This window comes from Rhinolophus sinicus, chromosome 1, assembly GCF_057876585.1.
Source record: "Rhinolophus sinicus isolate RSI-liver-muscle chromosome 1, RSI-T2T, whole genome shotgun sequence".
NCBI classification, from domain to species: domain Eukaryota; kingdom Metazoa; phylum Chordata; class Mammalia; order Chiroptera; family Rhinolophidae; genus Rhinolophus; species Rhinolophus sinicus.
The window spans coordinates 121482673-121502879 of record NC_142501.1 but is presented as its reverse complement, the minus strand read 5'-3'; the positions used below and the strand labels follow the sequence as shown (position 1 = coordinate 121502879).

The window sequence follows — 20207 nt, the reverse complement described above, 5'->3', positions numbered from 1 at the left end:
TACAGCCTTCAATGAACAAGGGACCACAGATATTTCCTTGATATCAGGGAAATGCAGATCAGAACCATGATGAGATGTTATCTCATACCTGTTATGATGGCTATTATTAAAAAAAAAAAAAGGTACGTGTTGGTGAGGATGTAGAGAAATTTGAACTGTGATGCACTATTGGTGGGGATGTAGAATTGCACAGTAACTATGTGAAACACTATGGTGGTGCCTCAAAAAATTAAAAATACAATTGCAATATGATCCAGCACTTCTACTTCTGGGTATATATTCATAACTGTTTTTACTACCTGATATTTTATTATGTTTTAGTTCGTTTATTTGTATAGTACCTATGAGGTGTGATCAAACAATAGTGACTTTAAATAAAAATTTATTACAGTAAAAGACACGTTACCATTAACCCCCTCAAAATACTCCCCCTCACTTCAACCACACTTATCCCATCATTCTTGCCACTTTCTGAAGCAGTTCTGGAAGTTCTCTTTTGTGAGTGTCTTCAGTTGCGCTGTTGTAGCTGCCTCCATGTCCTGAATCACTTTGACTTTGGGGAAGAGCCAGAAGTCACATGGTGCCAGATCCAGTGAATAAGATGGATGAGAACACACCATAATGTTTTTATTTGGCATAAATTGTTGTACCAGAAGCGATGTGTGACACAGAGCCTTTCTGTTGTGATTAAAACATGTGAATGCTGCAGCCAGGTGCCATCCAACGGAAAGGCAGGGATCTTCAATATGGGATGCGATGCATCAAACCTCAGTGACACTGTATGTGACAAGTTTCAACTTGTTCAGTGCAGTCAGTCGGGTGTGAGCTATGGTTGAGAGAAAGTGTGTTTTAAAGTGTGCTGTAAATCATCCTCTATCATGATAACACCCCGTGTCACACATCGCTTCTGGTATATGGCAATTTCTGTCAAATAAAAACATTATAGTGTGTCCTAATCCACCTTATTCACTGGATCTGGCACTGTGTGACTTCTGGCTCTTCCCCAAAGTCAAAATGATTCAGGACATCGAGGCAGCCAAGACAGTACAACTAAATACACTCAGGAAAGAGGACTTCCAGAACTGCTTCAGAAAGTGGCAAGAACGATGGGATAAGTGTGTTCAAAGCGAGGGGAAGTATTTTTAGGGGGGTTAATGGCAGTGTGTCTTTTACTGCAATAATTTTTTTTAATTTAAACATTCACTGTATTGTTTGATTACACCTCATATGTCTACCCCAAAATATAAACTCTATTAGAACAGAATCTTTCTGCCGTTTTTTATTCTCTGTTCTATAACTCCCACCTAGAACACTACCTGTATTACAGTATGCAGTCAATGAACATTGTTGAATATATAATATATTTAAATTAAATTTTATCTGAAGTATAAGGAAACAGGTTTGCTACATGTTTGAAATCACTAAAACTTGGCATTAATCTTTATTAATGTCTACTTAAAGCTAATTTGACTTGAGAGTAACAGTGCAATAATAATTCTTATTGTAATTCCTTTTAAAAGCAGTAATGTAAGATGTAGCACTGGAATGTAACGTTGTTACCTGTGTTTATTACAAAACCTGAGTCAGCTAGTGACCTTTCATGGCCAAGAAATCAGTAAATCATCCTTACATTAACACTTCTGTTCTCATATAAATACTTCTCATCTTAGTATTTTGTGTATTTTCCTTATGACATCTGCTGTCAGTAGGGACTCAATAAAGTAGAGGTGCCCATCAGAATTCTGAAATTCATATCTTTTATGGTGTCTATCTCAGTGTATTCTAGTTTACTGTTAGGTCATGAACTCTGTGGAGACAGAATGAATGTGACAGCTTTCCTTCCAGTACCTAGCACAGGACGGGAAGGGTGCAATCAATAAATGGTAAATGAAAGGAGACAAAATGCAAGAAGAAATCGTCACTTTCCTAGACTCAGCAAAGACCACTAGGATGTGCCTTGAGTTCCTAAGGATGGTAGCCGTCATTAAAAGTTAAATTGAGAACAGAAATATTAAACTCAGGCACAATAATAAACTGTTAATATATGTTGAAAGTGATGTGTATCCAACCAGCTATGTGTTTCAAAGTCTCTTTTAATATGAATAAAATCTAGAAAGTGGCAGTGTTTTGCCCAGCATTCTCATTAACTTTTCTGTTGATTCTCATTTCAGATTAATGCTGAGGATGAATGTTTTATGATTTATAGGTGGCATTCTGCTCCAAGTTCATTGTTATTGGTTTTTTAATCATGAGCATAGTTTTAAAATTAGATAACTGAAACAACCTACTAGACAATACGCTAATAATTTTGAACTCTTGGTTTTCATTTAAAACAAGCTTGCCAGTATTCCTGTTGAAGCTACTACTTCAGTTTTCCAATTACCGATTGGCAATCTCCAGCCCTCTGAAAAAAATCCAACTCCTTAGCCTGATTTCTCTATAGAAAATACATTTAACAAGAGAATCTCAGCTGTGTTATTTCCCCTCTGTATTTGAATGTTATTTCCGATCTGACTTTGAGAAGTTTGCTAGTGTATGTCAAAAAAGTGATGTTTTTGTATCTTCATTCAACTTTGGGAAGATTTAAAGAATTGATGATTGAAATACTAAATCTCTGTGATGAAACTAATCTAGAGGAACATGAAAGATTCCTTTATAATATAAAAACCAATTACTAGGATATCACATGATTATAAGAAGGCACACATTCTACAATTTTTAGAATATTTTTCAAATTTCAAAAAGTTTCAAAACAAATTTTGAAAACTTTTAGTTAGTTCTTGTGTTCCCCCCCAAAAAAGGTTCAGGATTCTGCTTGAATTTAAAGTACTTAGAGAAACTCACATGTCTACGTAGTATCCATAGACTTGGAATGAAAGAAACATCGTGTTTCCTTTTCTGAGTGTGAAATAGGGGAAAGGATTAAATACTAATGAATAGCACCTGTTCCAAGATGCACATGTGTCTTTCATGGATTTGCCAGAAATTAAATCAAAGCGTTCCATCTGTGTATGAAGGAGAAACATCTGACACTTAAAGTGGCAGACAATAAAACAATAAAAGTATATTTCCTGTGAAGTTGAGTTGATTGGGAAAAAGAGGTTTGATTATCAGGAAAGATATAAATGTGGCTATAGCATATGCATCCAGTGAGAAAACTTTGAAGCTTTATAAATTGCAAAGTGGTATATGTGTAAAGGAGAGAATACATATTCTTTTTTATATTATTAAACAATCGCAGTGAAAATGGGAAGAGGAGTGTTTGTTTTTTATGGATCAAATTAATGTCCAAGTCGGATAATAGACCAAGTATACCTCCATATTTGCATTTGCGTATCTGTCTTACATATAAAACAGTAAAGTCATAATTTTACTTTTGTGGTCATGAGTTTCCCTGCTCTCTCCCAACTTCCAGGGGTCCCACATCCTTCTGCCCCAAGCACCAGGCTATGGGGATTAGGGATTTGATCCTGACTTTATAGGAACTACTTAAAATTTCCATGTGCTGATGCAACTGGACGATGGATTGAGTTTCTGCAGTTTGATCATTATCTCCTGTTGCCCAGATTTGTTGTCATGCTGCTTCTCACGTGGCGAGATTTCCTTCTTCTTGCCTAATCTTCCCCCTTAATATTTCTGATCTGCCCATGGCACATGTTTCAGACATTCTGGTTAGTCATCTTTATCTTTCACCATATTCCTGACCCATGTGTACTGAACTTGTTGTTTACTAGTCTGTCTCTCAAAATCTAGGGTCTTACCTAGATCCTATCTGATTGTCCTTATAAATGTGTGCCCTTGATTGCAATGACCAGTTGCTCATCTCTCTACATGACTGACTCTTCATACCTTTCTATTTCTCCAGCTCTCCAGCTCCAGCCACTCACCTTGAACTTGGAGCTTGGGCTCTGAGAGACCCAAATAGTCCTTTACATACATTTATCCACATTTTCCTGTCTTCAAATCACGTTTGAGTCAGTTTCATGTATTTCTATTGGTTGAAAAAAATATATACCTTATTATTTAGAAATGTAATCAATACTGAGCTGTGTCTATATGTGATATTTACTGTAGCTTGTTCCTGAGGGTGTCTAATGTAAAACTGTATTTGGGAACTTCCTGTGGATCGATGATATTCCCTGTGAGCTGAATTGATTTAACACAGAAAACACCAAATGCATAGTCCAGTTTTAAATGTTTAAAAAATATATATTTATTCAATTAGTATTTACAGAATATCCCCTGCAATGGCATTATGAGAATTTCTTTCATTGTATTTGAATGAAGAATCTTCCTATGCAAGATTGATTTACATTGATTGATTGATTGGCAGTTGTATTCACTGAGGAAAATTGAGGTTTGCTATAAGTTGATTTTTCAGTCATGGTATAATTTTTCAGCCAAAACCTAGTCTTGGTGATATGGTTTACCTAAGTGGAAATAGCATCCCTGTCTACCTGCTATTCTTATGTTCTTTATTGCTTTCATTTTCTAAAAGAATTGCCCCAAATTATATAGTTCTTGTCAGGAAACTACATGTATATCCATACTGTATGTTTTTTTATTTCCTTTTTTGTTCTGTTTTGGGGGATAGCGTGTGTGTGTGTGTGTGTGTGTGTGTAGGTACAGGTATACATACCCTATGGATTATGTGCCAAGAGAATATTATTCGAGACCCTGCAATTTGGGGCAGAAATTATTTCTTTTTCCCTCAGTGACAATCCTGTTTTTATTTGTGGTTTTGGTTATATTAATACTTATGGATTGGGGAGTTTACCCTGGCTTAGGCAGCTAAAAATTAGAAACAAATTTGAGGAAAAAAATACACAAGTTGAAATTCCAATCCAAATGTAGGACTAAATTGTCTAGATTATTCTGAAGCAAAATAGCAGGTATTCTTAAATCTTGAGTTCTATTCAAATCGTATTATGTCTTAGCTCAGTTCTGTCAGAGAACATTCACTGACTTATTTTTCTAGAGAAAACAAGTTAGCTTTGAAATCAGAACATACTGCTTTTCTGGGCAATAATTTACAATGTTACTAATTATGTGTTTTGTTTTTTTCCTTCAATATTTAGGAACTGCAGAATCTCAAAACAGTATTTTAGAAGTTCTTACTTGAGACAACTAAGCCAAATATATGAATGAAATGGTCAAAATTAATATATGTGTATGGGTAGTTCTAAAAAGTACATAATCTGTATATACTTCTTTTCACAGTTAACAGGTAATTGGAAATCTTTCAACAGTCAATCTATATTTGATTAAAGCAACATTATAAACAGAACTGTTTAAGTTTAGGGAAGAAAATGGTTAGATAATCTCTTGGATTTAATTGCATTTTCAAATAAATTCTTAGCATGACTATGGGAGAAGAGATTGTCACTATTCTGATGATGACTCAGGGGAGTACCATTTTCAGACTGTTCTACAGAATGATTTTTGAAAATTGTTAGGAGCCGTCATCATGGGGGTCTTTGTTGCTCAGTAGGAAAGTGGTTGAAGTCATATTAGGAGATGTGATTTGAACACACTTGATATTACTCATACAGGATAAAGTGACTGAAAGACAATTGCTCTGGGGAAAATAGGATACCATTGGCAGTGAGAAGAAGAAACAAAGATTAAACACACACACACACACACACACACACACACACACACACACTACTTATCAAATACTAAAATGACACTTAAAAGAAATCTAAAAGCCATTGCTTCAGAACTGATGCTACTTTCCGTGATTCGAGCTTGCTTTTCCAAAAGTGAATGAATTATTCTCACTATAATTTCTTCCAGAGATGGTCTGGCACATGTCATCAACCACACACACATAAACGTCTTGTGGGGTTTACACTCCCATGTTTACCACAAAAAAAGCCAATGACAAATAGAGTAACCTCTGTGAGCATAACCAGCCTGACTTGCACATTTCCCTGCGCATTTACACTCCCTTTGTTTGCATTTCCTTCCCTCTCACTCCTGCCTCCTGCCCCCTTCCCCGCCCCAGCAGGAATGAATGGCTGACTGCTGACTCTGAAGCTTCAGATCAAGTTCTCATTACTCCTAGCAGCTTCTCTGCCTTCCATAGCGCTATTTCACGTTTCTGAATCCACAATGGTGATTTGGAGATTAATCTTAAACTATCTTGTTCTTATTTCCACGATCATTTTGATGTGGTATAGTCAAGAGTTTGGGCTCTAGAGTCAGATTTTTGGCTTTTAAATCCTGGCTCCTCTCTAGCTCTGGTGTTTTAGACCAAGTTACTGAATCTTGCTAACCTTTAGTCTCCATCTGTAAAAACTGGGGATTTACCGTCTATAAAATGGTAACAGTTACACACCAACTAATGCATGTGACATGCTAAGCAAAAGGCCTAGCGCGTTGTAAGCAGGGAGACCAACCATCTCCACATGCCCTCGGAGGCCGAACTTTCACTGCTAAAACGGGGAAAGTCCTGAGCAAACTGAATTGATCCCCCTCTTTGTAAGCATTTCATTTACATTATTTAAATTTTATTATCTTCATGTTTTGTATTCCTGGGGAAGCAGAATTCTATGTGAAGTCTTTCTCCCATCAAGTTTCACAAGGGCACATGTACCTAGGTGCTTAAATATTTGCATGTGTATTGCATTTTCTTAAAAGAGGTTTGCAGTGCCTTATAGTAATAAAATTTATCTAAGACTTAGAAAATTAAAACAAAGATGAGATGGGAGTCTAGGAGGAGGGAATTGTGAGGAACTTAGCATTGGCTTGAGAGATAAGTTTTGAATTTTCAAGGGCATTTTTTGGCCACACAGTCCCTCTTTCCTCTCAGATGGTGACGTGTGACGAGGTTTTGCTCTGGCCTGTCCCCAAGAAGGAGGATCAGTGGCCATAAGTCAGCCCCGCTTGGTGGGGCCTCGCAATGATTGTCTTACCAGGAGAGCTGCATGCCAGCCTCAGAATTCCTCTCCAGTGAGTTTCCTCTGGACTCACATTTCTTTGCATCTGTAATCCCCAGTGGCTTCTTGAATCCCAGGTTTAAACATTTCCTCCACAAATACTGGGCTGGGATTCTGTATTAGCCTGTTCCAGCTGCTGTAACAGAATACTGGTACCATCGACTGCATTACGTATAAACAGCGAAAATATATTCCTCGCAGTTCTGGAGGCTGGAAGTCAAAGACGAGGTGCCCGTGTGGTCGGGTCTGGTGAACCCCTCTTCCCGTTGCTGACCACTGTCTTCTCCGTGTGTCTTCCTCGCACGGCCCGCAGAGAGCTAGGTAGCTCTCTGACCTCTTCTCATACGGCCACTCATCAGATTCATGAGGGCGCCACGCTAATGACGCGTCACCTCCCACAGGCCCCACCTCCAAATGCCATCACATTGGGGGGTAGGTTTCAACATATGAAAGCCGGGTGTCCACAGAAACACCATTTCAGGGAGGGAGAGGAAATTTGGGAATAGCATAAATAGGGACCCAGGTACCCCTAAATTTGTCAGGTAGGGGAGAAGGAAACTGACAGTAGCTCAGTGGTTCATCACCATGGCTAACCATTTGAATGACTTGGAATATATGAAAAATAAAACGTCCAGTCCTTCCCATCCCCACCCCTGAGATTCTGATTTAATTGGTCTGGGACCTGGACAGAACGTGATTTTAGAAGATCCCACGTGAATTTCATTGGCAGCCAGGGTGGAAACCACTGCAAGTAATTGGTTCTTCCTCTGTCTCTTTCCTTTCCACAGTTCATGGCCCCTACCTGAGCTCAAAATTTAACATATGACTGCTTTTATTTTTATATATGATTTCCAACATTTAAGCACTTATTTTGTATCACAATGAAGATTATGCATGTTTTTAAAACTTGTTAGTTTTAGCTTAGTTGTAGATCACTGCATTTTTATGTTAACGTCTGTTTATTTGTGGTTTATTATATAGCAAGCCTGTTTTTTAGGCAGCTGTCTAGTCACAGCTTATCATTAAAACAAACAAACTAAAACCTGGAGGCAGTCTCACTTGTTTCTGTTTTCTGCAGGAAAGGAACATAATTTTCTATAGTGCCAGGAATTCTCTCTGATTGAAAAATAGCATCTTGCTGCTGCATTAGGCATAAATGTTGTGGATTTAGTACCCACCTGTAGTTTCTGGAGAGAATCAGATGCTGTGGGGACTTGGGGTTCTGACATGGAATCCTTGATGGCACGCACAAAAGCTGTTTAAGCAAAAAGGTCCACATCGTGGGCCTGTTTTATTACCACTCAGACACCTTGCTTATGGTCTAGATGAGATCTAGTTAGGCCATAACGCACTATTTACTATTTTGTTCAAAACCAGCATCTTCATACTTTCTCTTTTATATGTATATCTTCATTCAGTTAAGCAATTCCCCTGTGATTGTCTACTAAATAGAGATTCTGTGTCCTACCCTTCCCCATAAGAAAAACCTCATTAAGTTCTTTGACATGCATTAAATGATAAAACCATAGTCAAGTATTAGAAAATATGACAGTAATTTTATTGTGTCTTATATTCTTTATTGGAAAACTTCTGATGATTTTTCTCCTTTTTTGGGATCTTTAAACAAGTAAGCCTATGAGGAAAAACCCAAAATTATTTTCTCTGTTTGTATTATGTCTATAGTTATCCAATTGCTATAGACTGAATGCTTGTGTCCCCTCCCAAACCTCAATGTTGAAATCTTAACCCCCAAAGTGATGGCATTAGGAGGCGGGGTCTTTGGGTGGTGATAAGGTCATGAGGATGGAACCCCCTTAAATGAGATTTAGTGTCTTATAAAAGAAACCCCAGAGAACTCCCTTATCCCCTTCTGCCATCTAAAGACACAGCAATTTGAACCAGGAAGTGGGATCTCACCAGACACCAAACCCCCTGACACCGTAATCTTGGACTTCTGTCTCCAGAACGGTGAGAAATAAATGCTTGTTGTGATTATGATGTACAAATTGTGTAAACATAAACATATTACCGCATATGAGAGAGCATATTTAAATTTTTTTTCATTGTTGTCTTTTCCTTTTAGTTTTTCTCCCCCAAATATTTTAACTCTGTACACCAAAATTTAAAGGTCATAATTAAATACTGTAGCAAAGGATTAAAAGTTTACTTTTTATTTTCAATAAGTGTGCAGGGTTATTTATTTATCTTACTTAATATTTACAAATAGATTAAAATAATAATTAATGAAATGACATGTTTCATGAATACAAACCAATTCAGGAGTGCCAATGTGGAATATGCAGTTGGAATCATTGACTAATGTATTTAACTGGAAATGCTCTAAGTATCCAGAGCCATTTCTTTAATTGGGCAAAGGGCAGATGTCTAGGGCCATCACTGCCATAGGAGGGCAATTGTTCTTGTCACTCGTCTTATGCCTGGCATGCTTTGAACATAGTAGAAAATGATAGTTGTCAACATTTATGCAGGTTTACTAAGTGATAGGTATTGTAGGAAGCCCCATGCATACATGAACTCAATAAACATTTGCGAGTCCGGGGAGTGAATAAATGATCAGTGCTTCCAGCTTCCAATACATAGACAAGGCTCTTTTACTCAGCTAAGTAAGTGGGCCTAGATAGCTATAGGGATTTCAGTATTTTTTCTTCATGAGTGAAATTTGACAATATCCTTGATATCTTGACATTAAATACTTAAATTGATTTAATAATGTTAAAAAGTCCTATTTTTCTGAAGTATTTGGTGTTTACTGTTTTAATAACTTTATAATGTACTGCAAATCCAAGTAAAGATCTTGGCGATTTCTCTTTGATGCCACATCTAGACATTAAATTACACAATTTGTAACAACACTGCAATATTAATTCAAGAACTAGTAAAAAAAAAAATCCCCTTTTAACGTAGTATCATTATTATCTAGAGAACGCATTAATGATTTGTAATTTTCTGATGATTAATCTTTAAAAGTTTGATGTTCTCATATATCATTAGAATGAATGTGCCACTTAGAAAACATTAATTGTTCGTAATATCCAAGAATTACATCTGCTTTATTCTTTTATTATAAGAACTGTCCTGAATAAATCAACCCATGACAATTACTTTATATACTCAACCTAACTGAACAAAAATGACAACCTGTTATGGATTTTTATAGCACATGTATTATGTAAGCTTTACTAATGTATCATATAATTAATTCAAAACACAATGAAGGATATGGCACTAAAATATCTTCATTTAAAGCCCATGCTTCTGCTTACCAATACTGGAACATACTTACAGAGAAACACACAAGTATATATCTACTGATTTTGTGGGGTTTTTATCTAGCTTCTGTGTTGGTTTCTCTAGACTTCAGTATTCTTCAAAACTGGAACAATGTCCTTTGAATGTGAAAATCAATGGTGAGAACAGCACAAACTAAGTGAATACTATTTTGATACTACATTTTTTTGATGTAGAAGGACAATGTTTATGAAATTCTTGAAGTGGTTTGGTTTCTCAGGCTTTTATAACATACGCGACTAACTGATTTAGTCTTGACTTACAGCCAAAATTAAATGGAAAATTCATATATTCTAAGTGAAAGTTTATTTTAAGGGTGTAGACTTATTATTAACTGCTAAACAAATACATGTTGTTAAAATATAGCCCATGTTTACCATCTTTGTAAAGGTAACATTCAGGTGTATGTCTTGAAATATTCAGAGCATCCCGTTATATGAGAAGTAAGTATCCAGTGAAAACATGTACCCTTTGCCGTTGGTTTGACAATCCAATTAAATTTCTTTAAATACTTTTTTTTTTAATGCCTAGGAGGATCACATGGCTAAGTGGAAACATTATTTTGTTAAGAGTTATGGGAAATTTATTTTTTGTATTTGTGTTCTTTTGCCATAGCATCTGCAATAGAGAAATAAAATATATTTCTAACATTTTTAACTGCACATTAAACTAGTTCCCGATATATGTCCTTAATTACTGAAATTTATACTAATCTAGAGCTTGCTTATAACATCACTACCTGAATTTCACATGACACGGAAAATGGCATTTTTGTTTCAAAAGTTTCTAGCAGAGCACGACGTCACTTGAGGGGTTGGGAGGGGTGTTTTGAGACTTGCTTTAAGGAATTGATGCATGTGTTTAATGTGCAGCACCTGTACTTCCTGGAGCCTACCAGCAAAGCCATTCCCAAGGCTATGGGTACATGCACCAGACCAGCCTGTCGTCCATGAGGTCAATGCAGCATTCACCAAATCTAGTAAGTGTCTATGTGAAGTGTTCCTTCTTCCATGGTCTTCCCATTTCATCTCTGAAATGCTATAAATACAGATGGAATAGAGTTGAACTGAATATTGTACATTTTCTTTTTCTCAATGCTAAAATGATTTTTATTTATATTTTAAAATTTACTATTTATTAATGTATAGTTGATATATAATATTATATTAGCTTCAGGTACAACAAAGTGATTTAACATGTTTCATACCTTACGTTGTGATCACCATAGTAAGTCTAGTAACCATCTGTCACCGTACAAAGTTATTACAGTATTGTTGACTGTATTCCCTGTGCTTTCCATTACATCCCTTTGACTTATTTATTTTGTAACTGGAAATGTGTGCCTTTTATTGCCCTTTATCATTTTTAGCCATTTTCCCTCCACCCCCTGGCAACCATCCGTTTGTCCTTTGTATCTGTGAGTTTGCTTCTGTTTTGTTTGTTCATTTATTTTGTTTTTTTAGATTCCATACATAAGAAAAATCATACCATCTGTATCTTTCTCTGTCTGACTTATTTCACATAGCATACCTTCTAGGCCCATTTGTGTTGTTGCAAATGGCACAATTTCATTCTTTTTTATGACTGAGTAATAGTCCATTGTATATATACATATGTACATCTTCTTTATCCATTCATCTATCAATGGACATGTACATTTTCCTATAAAGGATAAAGGATATGCTGCTATTTGTTTAACCCTTTTGAAGGAGGCAAAAGTCTTATAAACCATTGAGAAGGGGAGGTATGATGTGAAAAGATATAAACAATAGAACACAAAGAACCTACCAGTACAATATCCTAATCGTTACTTCATGATTGGTTTAGCCAATTATTTCCATTCAGTCTGGAAAGCACAAATATTTGGTCATATTAACTAGTTAACCTTGACATTGATCAAAATGACCACTGAAACCTAAACAACACAGCCAATGTGTCTTTGAATCCTCTTACTGCAAATCTTGAAGTATTGATTCATTCATTAGATATAAAGTTTGGAAGCAATGTTTGAGGTAATTTAGTCAAATGTGACGTCTCATCCTTCATCAAGCTCCTGACTCAGTCCCTGGCCTTTGCTGGAGAACTTGGGAACAGGAGTCCTCCCTGACCCCTACCCCCACCGTTTGAAAGTTATCTTTACTCGTTCTCCAATTCTTGTGTTTCAGCCAGTTTCCTCAGTTTATGAATTCACTTGATTTTGAGATTGTCTGATGTTACATATTAGCCAAACTTTTGGCCTTACATGAAAACAAGTATAGTAAAACTCAATTTATAGTTTGGATGTTAACTCCTTGTCAGACACATGATTTGCAAATATTTTCTCCCGTTAGATAGGTTGCCTTTTCATTTTGTCGATGGTTTCCTTTGGTGTGTGGAAGCTTTTTAGTTTGATATAGTCCCACTTGTTTATTTTTGCTTTTGGTGTCAGATTAAAAAATCATGACCACAACGGATGTCGAGGAACTTACTACCTATGTTTTTGTCTAGGAGTTTTATGGTTTCAGGTCTTACATTCAAGTGTTTATCCATTTTGAGTTAATTTTTATGTATGGCATAAAATAGTGGTCCAGTTTCATTCTTTTGCACGTGGCTGTCCTGTGTTCCCAACATCATTTATTGAAGAGATTGTCCTCTCCCCATTGTATATTCTTAGCTCCTTTGTCATAAATTAATTGACCATATGTGCATAGGTTTATTTCTGAGCTCTCTATTTTGTTTCATTGATTTATGTGTCTGTTTTTATGCCCATACCATACTGTTTTGATGACTTACAGCTTTGTAATGTAGTTTAGAGCCAGGAAGCAAACATTTTCCTCATTATAACAAAGATTTAGTCATATGTGCCTTAATATTTAGAACATTTATATGCTAAATTTCTACCACTGTGAGACAAAAACCAATAAAATGAGTATATTTTTTATTTTTTCCCCTTTTATTTGTTCTATATATATTTAAAAGGAAACAAAAATTTTTGGTACCTGTTTAAGAAAAGTTCATTGTCTCTGCTTGGGTACCAGTTGCAGTGACTTGGCAATGACTTGGATCTGTCTGCCACTGTGGCAGGTTTTATTCTCTGAAGACTGTGGGCTAGGGGACAATCTGTGTCATCTGAGATCTCTGGGGTTAACTGACGCTGGGGGGAGCTGGGCCTTGCTGTTTCAAAGCTGACTATTTGATGGGCCAGCTATTGTCTTTAGTGGCCTGCACTATCCCTGTTCTGGCCCCCCAGTATTACGCTTTTTGCTAGCCCGGTAAACTTGAGATGAGCATAGGTAGGACACCAGGCCCCGGGTGACAGATCTCCAGAACAAAGTGTACTTGGAAGCATTCCTAACAGGTACTTTATGTGTGGGCGGGTTTGGTGTAATGGGCATTTGTGGCTGTGACTATTTGGGTATTCATCGTGTGACCCCATCTTTCCTTGCCCAGAGGACCTACCGAGCCATGTACGATTACAGTGCCCAGGATGAAGATGAGGTCTCCTTCAGGGATGGCGACTACATCGTCAACGTGCAACCCATCGATGATGGCTGGATGTACGGCACAGTGCAGAGAACAGGGAAAACGGGGATGCTCCCAGCGAATTACATTGAGTTTGTTAATTAATTGTTTCTCCTTGCCCTTTCCGCTTTATTCTAATGTATACTAAACCTAATCTTTTTAAAAGATAGAAGATACTTTTAAGACAACTTGGCAGTTATTTTACAATAATCTATCCTTACTTTGACAATTAGGCACACAGGTACCAGGAAGAAGGAATGACTTCTGGGCTGAAAACAGCAGCATTTTCAGTAATTCCTATTAGCAAAATAATTAGGTCTGGAGACCTGGTGCTGCTAATTGTGTAATTGGTTTCTTTTGATTGGCTATTGAACCCTTCTCGGAAATGTATTTTTGTAGCCTTTAATAGAAATGTTGACTGTCCCATAAATGTAACAAGTATCTGAAACTTCTTAGCTGTAACTTTGGAATCACCAGAAGCCAATTCTCTCAATTCAGTAACACAGCCAATAATTTAAAAACCATTTAGCTTTGGAGTCATGAGGCAATTTCCAATTCCAGTGAAAAATGCCTATTACAATAAATGTAAGCAGTGGCAGAATGACAGTTTGGTTAAGATTATATTGACTGGTGGCCTTAGGGACTTAGAAATTTCTACTGAACAAAGAAATTTTTGTTGTTGTTTCCTTGGCTGACTTGGTTCTACTTATTTCTCATTTGTACCAATCCCCGTTTACATTCTATGGAACCAAGTGTATGCTTGGCTCCACAGAATGACGGGACCAAATAACTTCACAGCTACTCTGCAAAGGGCAAATTTAAGGTCATCTCTATTATTTCCCTAATAACCTTTACCCTGTTGCATGCCATGTAGGTTCAAGCTTCTGTAACATAGGCAGCTGCACCGCCCATTCCTGTTACTAAAGCAAAAAGTGTGGCTGATAATCTAAAAAGCCTTTCCTCTAGTTGCCAGCTCATCAGGAAAACATATTTTGAAAAGTTGCTTATTAAGATTCTCCTGCTGCATTGCACTCTAGTTTTGAAGGATTTACACCTTAGGAAATAGATGTATACTCTAGTAAATAAGTGATTTAGATGTTCATTGAACAGCTTTCATTAACTTAATGCCTCTGCTGATTTAAAAGTTAAGAAAACTTAACACGAGCCAGTGACAAAGTGCGACAAGGAACGTGCTATAGAAAACCAGTGAACAAAAAGTTACCAGCTCCACAGAGAGAGTGATCTGGTTTCTTATTTTGGGAAATGGTCTGGAATGGAAACCTCTCCACCAAGATCAGTTAATGAAAAGACTTCCTTTCCACTTTCTGCTTTTTATTTTCTAAATCACATTCAAGGGGTGAGATAGGAATGTCATCAGGATTTTAGGTACAGGCCCAACAGGTTGTTCACTAAAAACGAAAGGGTCAGATTTTGATTTTCAGATGAGTGACCTTGCAGTTTCTTGCTGGATTCATAGCCATGACTGCAGCCATTGCTGATGTGTCGTGGAATTTCACCTGGAGTCCACAGTCAAGATCACCTGAGAGATTAACATCCATTAGCAACTTTGTTTTTCTGATTGTGTCATTTATTGGGGCCTGCAACAGGGTAGCATTTATGTAGAATCTGACTCATAATTGGGAAGAAACTGAAAAAGCAAAGTTACAAAAGTGTAATAAAATGTATAAGTCTTGGGAATTATCTACCTTATATGATATAGTCAAAGAAATTAACAAAATATCCTGTAAAATATTTTTTATTGAAATCTTTATTGGTCCAAAAGCAAATGTTAATTCATTTACACCATTGAAAGGCTAGCAAATACTTTTGGAAATCCGTAGTTTCATTTTATCCAGCTAAAAGAGTAAATACAATAATATGACACGCAAGCTGCATTTACATGACACTGACAAAATTGAAAGGAGAAAAATTCACTATGTCAACTGTAATTGAAAATAAAAAAAAAAAATTTAAAGAAAAATTCAGGCAAATTACTAGAGCTTTTTTTGAGGGGGTATACAGATTTCCAAATAATGAGCTTGACTAATTTTCTATCATTGAAATGACCAGTCATGTTTAAACTGATTAAACCCCATATCAGTTTTGATGTCTTGTACACAAACCTACAGACACAAGCCAAACTTGCAATATTCTTACAAAAGTTCCTGTGCATTAAAATAAGGGAAATAAGCTTGCTCAATTTTATTATATTGTTAAGTAAATATTTACATTTTATCCAGAGAGACCTCTTTTCGTGATTATAAAAAGGAGTAGTTGTTGATTAAATTTGCAGACTAAATGTACAACAGGTACAATTTTTGATAAATAGCACATTTATAGGAAGCTTAAAGGAAACAAACTTAAAATGATTATAATGGGGAAAGTTACCATAAAGTAGCAGTTTGATGTTTCATTGTTTTCTCTCATCCACTGATTTCAAAATCAGATTCATTGAATGTAAAAGTCATACTTATTTGGGGAATAATTCTCCTAAAAGTTTAAGCTTTGCATAGCAAGATGTTTCTGCTTCCAGATGTCAGAAATTAAGATCTGATCAGAATTTAACTAGAGGGCAGTTATTTTACAGTAAAGACGGAGGGAGAACAAGGTGTCACATGCTCCTAACACTGTAATTTAATAGTGTTGTCATTGTTACCAAAGCTCATCAGGATATTAAAACATCTCAGCAGAAATATAGGAAACATATATGTAGAATACCAAAGTGCTACTTTCAGAGCATCATTTTCAAAACTACATTCTTGAACAACATCTCCCCTTTCCACAACCTCCCCCCACCTTCAATTTCACAACAGATATCTCATACACAACACTGACAGCTAGCGAAGGGTTTAAAACACGAGTGTTTTAAAAATCAAGTTCAAGTAGACTTTACAGAGAGCATGCACCAGATTTTCTAAATTTGATGTGTTCTCCAGCCTGATAAAAGCACAAGGAGCAGTTTGATACGGTTTTCAGGGTCCCCAAAACAAAATTGTGTGTGGATCGTATCTCCCTGGAGAAAAGCATAGCAACAGAATATAGTGCTTTTGTTGTAAGTTTTTGTGGTAGACGTTTTTACTCATTGTTGGTCTCTAGGAAAGCTTTCTACCGTATCTCTAACCTGTAGCAAAAGACTTCTTTGTGTCTTGTTGTTATTGTTTACACATGCGCAGTGTAGCCCAGTTTGAAATATTTATCTGGTTGTCAGATGTCCCTATATCTTCTCAGGCCTCCCCCCACCTACACACACCACACAGGAATTTGCAAGCACAATTCCCAAGAACACTTTGTGTGAAGATGGATGAAACTAGACCAGCTCCTCTCTTGCCACTGGGTTCATTGCTCGAAGATGAAGATGCAGCTTTCACAGTTTTGCCACAGTCTTTCTTTCCTTATCCTCTCCATGTTGAGCTTGACAACACTCTAGGGGTCGGGAAGTCGACTTTTCTAAAACCGTGAAAGTTCAGGAGATGCATCTTTTTCAGGTTTATCCATCTCCAGTGGAATGTTTTTAATGAGAAGATAAAGAGAATGTGTGTAATCCTTTAATAACACATCCCTATAGGAAGTGGATATAGTTTATACCAAAATTATAATATAGATATATAAAAAAGAATAGGTGCCTTTTTGATTACCCTGATTTATCCACTATGGTCTTGGAATGAAAACCAAGCAAGCAAGTTTCTGCTTATTCTATAGTAATATTTTATTATACACGATTGGTATTTTTATGGTGGGGAAACGAGATGCTCCTGACAGATGTGAAAGGTGATAGCTGCTTGTCTTTTATCTCTAAAGGTTTAGAACTTTAGGAAATGCTGACTTCTTCCATCTATTTCTGAAAAGGTTCTTTGTGGATTTATATATAGTTAAGATGCATAAACATTAACTTTAGGTTTGAGATTGAAAACACCTATTGTAAGATAGAAGAATTATGCTATGAGTCTGAATTCGTTACACAAGATGAAATTCATTTCATAAATTCATTATAGTTTAGCTATTTGCTTCTGATAATCCAAAAGTGGCTGGAATGTGCTTGTTTTGGGTAATGTGACACGGAGATGAGAAAGCTTTAGTTAAGTAAGAAGTTATGCAAGTGAGCGCTAAAGTGAAAGTCTTCTTTTGAAGTATTCCATGCCCATTAAGGTCCTTTCCAAGCAGGTGTCAACGATTGATAATCAAAAAAATCAAGACGTTGTATGATGCTTCTGTGGCCATCATTCCATGATGTTTAGACTGCTGGAACCCACAATCCTGGGGGGATGCCCAGGGCAAATTTCCTCCCCAATTGTCCATACTACTTTAGTGTATTCATGGGAGTTCCATATGCTTTTTGTGTTTGATGTATGGTATCCAGTTTGCATAGTACATACTTCTTTGTAATCCAGTTGCTATTACGAGTGATTTACTTAAAGGAAAAGAGAAATCTGGGTCATTCTTCAGTGTCCACACAATGAATGGCTGAGCATTTAGAAACAGCAACAAGTGTGTTACAGGCATGGTGTGGAACTGTTATTGGCCTTTCACCTGGGATAAAAATGCAAAATTGAGTCATTGTGCTGTATGGTGTCTGTTTGCTTCAAAATATGTAGAATTGTGGTTGATAATGAATTTGCAAGATTTTACTAGCTTTGCGAGCTTACGGTTTTGGAGGAAACAATGTTTTTTAAATGAAGGGACAACAAAACAACGCAATGTTATTCATATAATTTGGCTTTTGTTACGCAAATTGTTAACACCAGCTATTAAAATATATTTTAGTAGAAATGCTTTAATTCATGTTTTTTTCCTCTACACTGTGAATCTTTAAGCCTTGGTGGACTAGAGCAACATCGTGCTGCCCAAAGGACTAACCTATGCAAACTAGTTCACATTTCAGTGGATGTCACAGTAATTGTGTAATCAGACATCATTTCCCTCTGCATAATGTACAGTGGCCCTGAAATAACAAATGAAGCTTAGCATCTCATATGTATAGTATAGTCACTCACAAAACCTTCAAGGCTACCATAATCATGGGTATTATTATTCGTTTAAAAGCAAATCGCTGATTTAGCTATTAAAACTACTTGAACGATGTTGTAACAAGAATGATGGATGGATGTGTTGGCCATGGCGTCAGTGTGGTCACTGCAGATGTTCTCCTATGACAGAACTGCGTTTTCAGATGCACTCTCTCCAGGGTATTATTATTCTGTGTCTTCTTTCTGTATTTGTAAGACATTATAACGCTTTAATTTCCTATCTCTACACGTTCGGTTTGCTTAAATAAATTCAGGATATAACAAAATGGTTCCACTTCTTGGTTCTCACCTCGGTTTCTTGGAGCATGGGTTATTGATAATATTCTGGGTGTTAGGTTTATTGTGACAACTCACATCAAGTCCCATCAAAGGTATATATACTTGTATGTTGGCTTCAGTGATTTGCATTGCTGCTTCCTTCAATGTGTCTTCCTCCCCCAAATAGACTTGGTTTTAAATGATAACAAGACTATGCATTTTAAAGCTCAGTATCTTTCTGATTTTATATCAAAGTACTACAATAATCCATCTTTGTAGTTTACTTCTTTCAAGATTAAATCTCTTATGTGTCCTCAATAGCACAGTTTTAATTTTCTTGAACTTGTAGGATGAAAGAAACAGCTTGGAGCAAAGAATAAAAAGTGTGCAAATTAAGTACATGACATAAGAAGACGCTGTGATTTCTCAGCTAAGAATGGCTTATTTATCATGGAACATAATTGCTTTTCTTTCTAATTTTCCCATAGTTGGAAAAAGTGAGTTAGTCCCTATTTTTACCCCCATATAAATCTATCGAGACCAGAACCTTTGCCCTGTTGTATTATTTTGTAGAAGCACCTTTTGATGGCCCATAAGCTCTCCTAATTATAAACTGATAAACTTTGCAGATGATACATTTAGGACACTTGCTCATAGAATAAACACTTCTTTCTAATCTTGACTTTTCTGTTTTTTGTGTTTTTTTTTTAAATTCCAAAAGTATGAAATGAATGCGTGTATAATAGTAATCATCAAACATAGTGATGGTATTTCAAATTACAAAACAGCTTATTCATTTGTTTGTTTGTTTGTTTGTTTGCAGAATTTACTATCTTTTTCTCCCTCCAAGACTTTTTTTCCCGCCGTAATACTAAGTCTACTCCTTGGAACCCATGCCACACAGAAATAAATAACTTAGCAAGGTGTTTTTTTTTCCCCCCAAACTGAAATAATTCAGGTTTTGAATATACTATGCTTATCATTTTATTAACTTAAAAATTTGTGAAGTTACTTTTATAGGTAATTGAGACATACATGACCACCAGAAGTCAACCAAAATAACGTTTCACAAAAATACACAGACACAGTAAATTAAAAAGTAGATAAAAGGAAAGTTTTATTCCTTTCTCTATGTAATCTGCTTCTCCTAAACAGGATTGAATAAGAGTTT

The 20207-nt window shown here is 36.3% G+C and overlaps 1 protein-coding gene across 8 annotated transcripts in view; it reads left to right on the top strand.

Moving 5' to 3' along the window:
* NEBL (nebulette) overlaps nt 1–19718 on the top strand; it is a 160798-nt gene extending 141080 nt beyond the window's left edge. For all 8 annotated transcript variants that reach the window (XM_088789084.1, XM_088789082.1, XM_088789088.1 and 5 more), the window contains 2 exons: nt 11126–11232; nt 13683–19718. In XM_088789084.1, coding sequence (XP_088645210.1) covers nt 11126–11232; nt 13683–13859 — 284 coding nt within the window. In that variant the 3' untranslated portion in view covers nt 13860–19718. The remainder of the gene's footprint in view (nt 1–11125; nt 11233–13682) is intronic.
* Nucleotides 19719–20207: the final 489 nt, after the last annotated feature.